Raw genomic sequence first — 10,655 nt, forward strand, 5'->3', positions numbered from 1 at the left:
CTCTTATGTAAGCTTTTTGAAGGCAAGGGCTCCATTGTTCTCACAGTAGCTGGTATTGTAGATGCTCAGTATTTATTGAATAAATGCAAAAATCATCAAATAAGTACAAAAACATAGAAAAGCCTGGCTCTATAGCAATACATGTAACTGAACTTACTTTTTTATCTTCAGCTTACTGAGGTCTCTGACAAAAAGTTATATATATTTAAATTGTACAGTATAACATTTAAATATTCATATACATTGTGAAATTAAATCACCACAGTGATACTAATTAACACATCCACACAAAGTTACCTTTGTGTGTGCTTGTGCCTGTGTGTGTGAGTCTTGGAAACACTCAGATCTATTCTTTAGTAAATTTAAAGTGTACAATATGATATTGTTAACTCTAGTCACACTGCTGTGCGTTAGGTCTCCAGAAATTATTCATCTTGAACAACTGAAATTTTGCCTTCATCTCCCTGTTGCCCTTTCTCCCTATCCCTGGCAATCGACATTTTATTCTCTACTTCTATAAGTTGGACTGTTTCAGATTGCACATGAGTGAGATCACGTAGGATTTATCTTTCTGTATCTGGCTTATTTTCTTAGCATTTGTTCTCTTTTTACCCATGTTGTTGGAAATGAAAGGATTTCATTTTTTTAAGTCAGAATAATATTCCTTATGTGTACATTCAGCATCTGTAGACAGACAATTAGTTTGTTGGGTATCTTGGTTATTGTTGAATAATGCTGAAAAATGCTCCAATGAACATAGGAGCACAGGCAGATAGCTCTCTAAGGTGTGGTTCATTTCTTTGCATACAAACCGGAAGTGGGATTGCTGGATTTTATTAAGGAATTTCTAGTTTTTTGAGGAACCTTCATTATCTTTTCCATAATGGCTGTACCAAGTTACATTCCCAAAAACAGGCAAAGCTTCCCTTTTCTCTACATCCTTGCTAATACTAATCTTTCTGTTTTGTTTTACTTTCTTTTTTCCAGATAGCTTGCTACCTATTTACAGAAATGCCACTTATTTTTGTAGTTTGATTTTCATAACCTTCAATTTCACTGAATTCATCTGTCAGTTTTAAGAGTTTTTTTGAGAGGCGGTGGTAGTGAGTCTTCAGTATTTTTCTCATATGACTATGTTATCTGCAAACAGATACTTTCACTTTTTTTCATTCTGAGCTAGATTTTTTTCAAATTACTCTGTGTAGGACTTCCAGTATTATACTCACTAAACATGGTGAGTGTACATATCCTCCTTGCCTTTACCAGATCTTAGAAGGATAGCTTTCCATTTTTCCCCTTTGATGATGATGGTGGTTGTGGGCTTTTTATATAGGGCCTGTGTTGTGTTGAGGTCTGTCCCTTCTACACTTATTCCGCTGAGAGTTTTTATAGTGAATAGTCATTCACATTTGTCAAATGGCTTATCTGTGTTTATTGAAGTGATCATGTGGACTTTATCTTTCATTCTGCTAAGGTGGCATATCACATTGATTTACATGTGCTGAATATTTTGCATCACAGGGAAAAGTCCTTGTTATTGTGTATGATCCTGGTAGTATTCTATTGAGTTTAATTTGCTAGTGTTTTATGAAGGGTTTGGCTCTTATTTTCATCGAGAATCTAACCTTCATCTTTGGCTTTGGCATCCTGGTGATATTGGTCTAAAAAATGAGTTTGGAAATGTATGCTTTTCTTTCATTTTTTTTAGAAGAGTGTAACAAGGATTCTTATTAACTCTTTGAATGTTTTGTTACATACTTTTAAAATACTAAGTTACAGTAAATAGTATCATATATAGCATTTACAAATTTGTTTTCATGTCTTAGTCATCATGCATAGTGCTTTTACACATTTTTATTTCTTTCAGTCCTTACCTTGGGTTCTGCACAAAATTAGAGGTTTATTCACTTCTGGGTTAGAGCATATAAGTCCTAATTTTGTTTTTAATCTCAGACAGAAGTGTTAGGATTCCAACAAGATCTGTCAAAAGATTATACATTATTTCCAGGTCTTAGATTTGAACTAGCAAACCACAGTGATCATTAAATGTCAGCAACTAATTTTTTGCACTAACACCAATAATAGTAGGTCTGAACTTGTCTTCCCTCCTTTGTCTGAAAGTGAAAGTTTTAAGTTAAGTTTGAGCAAGTAAGCTGGTAATTTTCCCTCAAGTTTTAATCCATTTACTTAGGAAACTCATGCAGTTATCCTGCTCATTTTTCAACTCCATAGGGCTAGGAGAACAGAGATAAATTTTAATAATCACATTTACTTAGTGCCTTCCCCCACTAGACGTGGTTGCAGAAATGAATGCCTTGGCACATAAATAGACTCTAAAGAAAGAGAATTCTGCTTCCCAAGTAGATTAAACAGAGACAGAAGAGAAACTGAAAACAGATGTGGGATTTACATTTGATATTCATCCTTCTCTAAAATATTTTTACTCTGGCTAATTTTTGTACCTAAATAAAATACTGACACATCTTTCTTTAAAAAAGATCATTGTGCTGGGGATAAAGCTCAGTTGGTAGAGTGCTTGCCCCGTATGAATAAGGCCCTGGGTTCAATCCCCAGAACCATTAATAATAATAATAATAATAATAATAATAATAATAATAATAATAGATTTGTTAATATTCTGTAGTCTACATAATAAGGAAAATTAATTGAAAACAACAGGTGGCTTACTCTCATTGAGTACCGGAGAAATGTTCCCTGAATTTTTTGATGATCCACCTACAACAACCATATGAGGCAGATACTTTTGCCAGTTAGAGAATCTGAGATTCAGATGTGGTAAATAATTTTCTTGAGATCTGAAATCTTTAGTTTGAGAGCACATGATATTAGGTACTGTGTGCTCTTCCCTTTCACAGTGATGCCACTGATTTCTTTACTACTCCACTAGTATGCACTGTCCTCTGCTTGGTCTTTTCTCTTAATGAGAATGATCAGGAGTGTAATATAAGGTCAAACTCCACAGCACCATCCACCTACTATGTACCCCATAATCCCCTAACATTTTCATAGGAGAAAATAAGAGAAAAATAAAGAGGGTACAAACTATTTTCCCCCTTAATTCCCCATGTTTCTGGGTCCTAGCAATCAGTCTACATATATTACTTTGTCTAGAAGCCTAAAAATAAATTTACAAGCAAAATTTGGAAAAACTAGATAGGATTCAGGACATCCTACCTGGGAATGGAAATCTTTTGTTCACCTTAATCTCCCTGGCTGGTAGAAATTTCTAATGTAAGAAATGGTCTTGGGATAAAATTAAATTAATGGTGTGGCTATAATGTGCTTATTTTACTTAAATATTTAAGGCATGAGTAGTGAGTATCCCAGTTTGATAAAAAGATTTCTAAAAATCTTAAAAGCATGGTCTCAGAGAAAGTCTAATACAAAAATAATAGTAAATATATATTTAGAAAGAGAAACATGGCCTTTAAATAACAGTATTCCTGTAACCCCCATGGCTCAGGAGGCTGAGGCAGGAGGATCTCAAATTCAAAGCCAGCCTTAGCAATTCATCAAGGCACTAAGCAATTTAGGAGACTCTGTATCAAAATTTAAAAATAAATAAATAAATAAAGACAGAGGGCTGGGAATGTGGCTCAGTAGGTAAGTGATCCTGGGTTAAATTCCCAGGTTAATAATAATAATAATAATAATAATAATAATAATTGAATAATTGTATGATTTTTGTCAAGCTAAGTATATAAAATCCAATTCATAGAAAGGCAAAAATGTGATTAAGAGTGTTGTACCAACAAAAGAATCATTAGGATGCATTAAAACAGCCAGATATTGGTCAAATTATAAAAAGGCACTGCTGGTTCTCCAGTTTTCTTCTAGCAGAATAAAGCAGAAAGCAAACTGAAGAAGCTATTCAGCTTCTAACATCATTTTTTTTTCTAATGTCAAAGGGAAAATACTTTCAGCCAAGAACACAGAGTACAGAACTACAGACCACTGAATATCTACAGACTATCGTCAGCAAAAGGGAATCCCTTCTATTAAGTATGAAAGCACAGTAGGCTGGAGAGCAGCTTTCAAAGAATAGTACTATGCCCTAGTCATGGAATGTTCCCCTTGTCCGAAGTAGGAAAAACTGACAACAATTCTCCCTGTGAGATTTCAGAATTGTTATGGAGCAGAGACACATATGTGCCTCTGGTTCTTCCAGTTTGGGATTAGAATTATCTATGTGATCAACCTATACCTGTATCACCATTTTGTGTTAATATTTCTGTTGTAACTCCAGGTTCTGGAGTAAGAAAGTCACATTGGAGCCATATCTAGATATAATGCAAGTCATAAAGCCATAGATTTTAGCATTGATGCTATAATTAGAGAAGAGTTTCAGCATCCTGGGATAACAGTTAAAGATGGCTGGAAGAAATAAAAATACTTATGATATAATATCCGTAAAAGAATACAAAAACAACCGCCCACAATTTTTTTCCTGTCTTTGAACCTATACCTCTGTGACATGATTTTGCAGATCCATGAAGAAGCAGAAAGCTGTTTCTCAAATTTGGATTAGCAAACATGTGCCAAGCAAAGTCCTAAGCAATGTTTTTATATTGGGGAGCTTCCTCTCTTGCTGCTTTTTAAAACCTGCAACTATTAGAATGCAAAAGAGCCCACTTCATTACCTTAACAGCCCTGCCAATGGTCAGAGTGTGACGCCCGTCTCACAAAAGCTGCTATCTTATTTATTGTCCAGCATTTTCTTCCTGTGAGCAAGTTGCCCTACAAAGATCAGCAGTTCTATCTTGCTCTTTTCATGCCTTGACTCTTATAGTGGTGGGCAGGCACCCCACACAGGCAGGAAAAGCAACCATGATGTAGCATTGACCAAGACACAACAATTTACTAAGAATCACAATTTCCTAAAGAGAGAAACCACAGCCCTCATCAACCTCTAATCTTTATGTGTAACAAGGATAATATTTTGGCACCTTTAGATCTTATTCCTTTGTCTTATTACTCAGTTTGGTCAGAACCTGTAAGGGGAAAAACAGATATTATTCATTTGGCCCCTCATAGATCACCCAGCAATGAAGATGATTCTGCATTTCCCTCTTCTACACGTACCATCAATTTTTAGACACTTATCTACATCCCTTAAAGGACCAATGAAGATGCTGATGATCCATACATGTCCAACACTTATATATATTTAACTATACAATAACATTCATTACTGCACAATGTTAGAAGTCAAAAGAGGATTTCTCCCATGCATATGGCTCTTAGGGCTTTTAGATGTGCCTTCATAGGAATCGACACAAAGGAAACCTGGAATTCTGATTCTGGAAAGATGAGAACCTTTTCTCCAATACTTTTATCTAATCATTCTGAGGAATCATAAAGTTGCTTGTTTTTATTGCTTCCTATCCATCACATTAATCCTATTCAGCCCTGCTATCACCTTTGCCCTTTGCCCATAGTGACAGGTAGCATGCAGTCACTTCTCCACTGCTAGAATACAGTGTGAAGTCTGGAGTTACGATCTTCAACAAATCACAAGACAAATAAAGATGAGAAAGACAGGTAAGGAAAGCAAATATGTTCCATCATTGGCATTATAGGTGGATGGAAGATAGAAAATAGATGCATCAATTAGAAGTAGTTACTTGTCTGTCTTGGTTAGTGAAGATCCTGAACACCTACAGCAAGAGGAACAGAGAAACTTATCTACTGAAGAATGAAAGAAAAAAAATATCATTCTGATGGTTTGGGCTAGACCCCAGTCTCACCTTGATTAGTAGTTCCATAAGTATGTTCTTAGAATTGACACCTAATTGTGTTTCCATATATGTGGCAAGTACTCAGCAAAAAGACAAAGGAACACACTAGTAATATTCAATGATAATATTTATCATAGCCTTGTTACTATTTCTTATACTTGCTAGAAGTTAGTTATATTCCATGGAAGTAAACAAGAAGGGGTCTGGGATATTGCCCATATACTTATCTTTTAGGACACACCTAATGGAACCCCAAGCTAAAGAGTCCACTGGTTTAAATGCAGACAATTCTCAGGTAATTACAGAGGCACTGAGTGCTCAGAGCCTTTGTCCAGCTGGCCTCTTGCTTTGCTGGCACTCCTGGCTGACTGGCTGGCTATGCTGATAGTGCAAGTCAAGGGATTATTAGATTGACCACATGCCCTCCGCTTTTGTGTCTTTGTTTTTGTTTTCTTTGGGGACAGAGATAGGAAAGTTGACTGGGGCCCCAGACATCTATGAAAAAAAAAAAAAGATAGAAAAGGAGGAGGGGAGAGAAATTTGCAATGATAACTGTTTTCTGCTCTAAGAGTCATGAGAGAATATAGGAGTTTGATTCTGGCAGAAGCGAACCAGCAACGTGGGTCAAGAATTAACCCACAGGGATGCCAGGATAGCATCTCCTGAGACATGTCTCTAAATTACATCAAAAACTTCTATGAAGGATGTGTAAGTATTATACCAAAAAAATAATCAATTTTTATGATATTTGTCTGTGTTTATTGACCTGATTTGCATGAGTGGTGATAGGTAAGTTTCTCTATGTTTATGGTGAATAATATAAATAACAACCTTATACTTCAAAATATTCTGAAGTCAAATCTATAAATAGAAGAATTCAGTAAGTACCTTTAGATGTTGATGTCTTAAAATGATTCATTCTTTCAATTCCATAATTAAGAAGTCAAAAAACTTGTAGTGACAACTAAATAAACAATATTTAAGATAGTGTTTAATATTCAACCTGTCATCCAATTTTCCAAAGGGATTAGAGGGGAAGAGGATATTAATTGAACTCAAAGCTGCTTAAAATATTTCTAAAAATTACACATTTCATTGACAATATGTCCCTATTTCACTGGTGCATTTCATATTTTGAGGGTGAAAAGGCATGAGAAATCTCATAATACAGGCATTGTATTTGTCTGATGATTGCTACAAATCTATCTTGCTTCAAAACTTCTTGAACCTGAAGTTTTAAACATGTGATCATGAGAACATCCTTTAGAATATTCCTTTATTAATGTTTATTTTCAATGACCTTTTCTTCCTGAAACTATAAAAGGTTAAACCTCCAACTGTGATTGGTCAATTCCACACACTTTTCTTTGGATCTGTCCGAATGTTCTTCCTGGGAGTGTTAGGTTTTGCGGTTTATGGGAACGAGGCTCTGCACTTCAGCTGTGATCCGGACAAAAGAGACATAAACCTTTTCTGCTACAATCAATTCAGGCCAATCACTCCACAAGTAAGTTTTTCTGTGAGCACATTAACATTGACTCCACAACACACAATTTTTTTTAAAGTAAAATAATATCAGTAAAAGGAGTACTTTAACAGGCATGGTTTCAAGAATTAATATTACTTTTTCTCTCATTGGCTGTGTATTCAGAAATTCTATTATCTATTGATACTACAATTATACTCCAGATTTGTATTTAGAATATAGAAATTAAGTATCTACTAAAATTAAGTAATTCATTGTTGACAGGTAAAATATCATCATATTTTAACAATTACTGTGTTTAAGGTTTTAAATGTCCTAGTAATTACATATGATATGTCAAAGATTGCTGTGATTATGATCTTCTATTTACTGCTTGTAAGACTTCTATGAAACTTAGAATTCTTAATTTAGCTTCTGTCAAGAATCGGCATTTTCTAGGGTATTTTTGGTTATACGTTGATCCATTGATTTGACTAAGATATTTCTGACATACATTAGGTATTCTGGGCATTACAACTAGTGATTGTCCTGGTTCCTGGAGCTATTTTCCATCTTTATGCTGCATGTAAAAGCATCAATCAAGAATGTATTCTTCAAAAGCCCATCTACACTGTGATCTACATCTTCTCAGTTTTATTAAGAATTACTCTAGAGGTGATAGCATTTTGGCTTCAGATTCACCTCTTTGGTTTCCAAGTAAAACCACTTTACTTGTGTGATGCTGCATCTCTTGGGAAAAAAATGACTATTATAAAATGCATGGTTCCAGAACATGTTGAAAAGACCATTTTTCTCATTGCAATGTATACATTTACTGTAATCACAGTGGTATTATGTGTCGCTGAGGTTTTTGAGATTGTATTTAGAAGATTATGTTTTCTAATTAGGCAATGACAAGGGTTAATCATGCCGTAGTTATGTATCATTTTTATTTAGTTTCATCTTATTCAGTGAGTACCTCAATTTCAAATATAAATATATGTTCTTAAAATTTACTTTGGTGTGTCTGAAATTTATGTCTACTATAAAGTATAATACTAAGTTCTAAGACAGAGATTGTTGAACAAATGTTTCATTCTATTTTAATTTTAGCATTTATTTTATTATAAAATATGTAGAAAACTAATGTCAACTCATCAACATTAGTTAATCATCTCTTCCCTCACAAACAACATCTTAGTTGATCAGATCATTTTGTGGCTAAACTTTCATTATCTTTTAGCATACTGAAAATTAATGTTTAGGTGTTCAAAGTCATAGAAACTAGAATCCAGATCTTCCTATTTCCCTTTCCTCTGAATCATGCAGTTTTAACTTTGAGGATGTAACTATTTTTGCATTCATATAAAATATAACTAACTGAATCACAAAAGTTATAATTATTGAAGGAGTAATTCCATAGTTTGATCACTAACTTGAAGAAATGGAGCAATTAATTTTTAATACTTACTCTCATTGTTTTCTTGAAATTTTTAATATTAAATGATTTGGAAATATAACCACCAAATAAATTTAAAATTTTATGAATATTATTGTGCATGGTTTCCTCTTTTCTTGTTGTTCCCATAAGTATCAAGTAAAAATAACCTTTACTTGATTGAAATAAAAATTATGTTTCCATTAAGTTAGACTTCCTCCATAGCTATAAAACTATTTAAAATAATTTCATATTGATTCATGCCTTTCTGTCTGCCTCTTACCAATAGTCATCTTCATTCTATATCATTTAAAATCCTTATGTAATATTGCCTTACATTGTTGTCTTATTAGAGAAATAGCCATATCAACCAAATACTAAGGATTTTAGTATTTTATTAAGCATTATTGAGCCTATGTTTACTATTATGAATTTCTGGGTTTAATTTTTTTACATCATTAAGCTTTCTCTACATGAAAGCATAGGAGTAAATATAACTTTCCTTCATTCAATAAGTAGCTATGGAATAGCTAGTTTTAACATGTACTTCATTGGGAATTCATTTAAAAAGATAGTTGAAATTTAGTATCTATATGAGAACACATTCTAATGAGCAGTCTAGTACCAAGCCAAGATAGTGAGGACTGGAATAATAACTTACCCTAAAGAAAAATAATATTTATTTATTGTCTTTGTTTAAGATATCTGATCTTTGGTATCAATAAACCAAAATATTAAATAATAATTATTATTATTATTATTATTATTATTATTATTATATTTAAATTATCTAAGATAACATACCCCTTTATTGCTTATATCCAAATTGAACTGTTCCCACCAATCTGCCCACAAAGATACACATATTATTATGAGTCATATTTTCTTTCCTGCCACTTGGCAAGGCTGCTAATTGTCAATTGGATGTCAGACATAGTGTCTTCTACCTTGTTGGATGCTAGATAGTTTTCTATTGAGAAATATTCCTAATGTTTCTTCTGGAACATAGTTACGTTACTTGAAAATGGTAGTTGCCTCTGCTTCCTTTTAAACTTTGCTAGATGGAACCAGTATACTCCTTACTTTGCCCAGTGACAAAGGCAAAAACCTTTCTGAGTGACCTATGAGGTGTCCTTTTAATGGTTAGGAAATGTTTTCCTTCCACTACTTAAAATCCTAAGTAGCATCCTCACACTGGTTTATCCATGGCTGCCGAATAAACTGTTGCATTCGCAGGGACAGGTCCTCATTGTGCCCAAGGAAAGAATGAATGCACAACGGGGAAAAGGACTTCTTCCTGGTTTGCCTCTCATTATTTTCCTTCGGGAAGATCATGTTTTCAAAAAAAAAAAGGGCACAGCCGATTTTCTCTTAATGTATGCCCATTCATACACAAATACTTTGATTTATTTTTTTATTTAATTCATCCTTTAAAGTTGGGCATTATCAAAGTTGCCCCTTCAATAAGAGATTTTTCCACTCTCACTGTTGGGAACAGCAATGATTTTCAGTCCTGTGTACATCTCAGGTATCGTTCCTTTGAATCCTTTTAAGCAGTTCTTGCCCGAAAAATATGTTTGAAGATGTTACTCTAACCAAAACTCAGCTGAAGACCTTTACAGATCTCAGGTGTCTTGCTTTGTGGCTTCACCTCTAACTACAACAGTGTGGCCTTTGAATTCCATCCTCTGTGGCCTTCTTGGACTGTTTCTCCTCTACTGATAATGTAGACAGATGGATTTATGAGCCCCCAAAGGGGGCTTATCTCTACTCCTTTTAAGAAAACAGCACTGCAAAAGTTTGAACATGTCTCAAAAAGTTCATGTGGTAGATACTTATTCCTTAATGCAACAGTGTTGAAAAGAGAGATCTTTTTTTTCCCCCAAGGGTTTGAGAAAGGCATATTTTATTTTATTTATTTTTTTTTAATTTTTTTATTGTTGGTTGTTCAAAACATTACATAGTTCTTGATATATCATATTTCACACTTTGA

At 34.0% G+C, this 10,655-nt stretch overlaps 1 protein-coding gene across 1 annotated transcript; it reads left to right on the forward strand.

Moving 5' to 3' along the window:
* Nucleotides 1-6,428: 6,428 nt before the first annotated feature.
* Nucleotides 6,429-8,139, forward strand: Gje1 (gap junction protein epsilon 1). The gene is made up of 3 exons (XM_046448839.1): nt 6,429-6,467; nt 7,084-7,266; nt 7,744-8,139. Exons 1-3 carry the CDS (start codon nt 6,429-6,431, stop codon nt 8,137-8,139), a joined length of 618 nt encoding a protein of 205 aa, XP_046304795.1.
* The last annotated feature ends 2,516 nt before the right edge of the window (nt 8,140-10,655 follow it).

This window comes from Marmota monax, unplaced genomic scaffold (genome assembly GCF_021218885.2).
Source record: "Marmota monax isolate L192 unplaced genomic scaffold, Marmota_monax_Labrador192_F-V1.1 WCK01_AAM20220418_F8-fsc00030, whole genome shotgun sequence".
NCBI lineage: Eukaryota > Metazoa > Chordata > Mammalia > Rodentia > Sciuridae > Marmota > Marmota monax.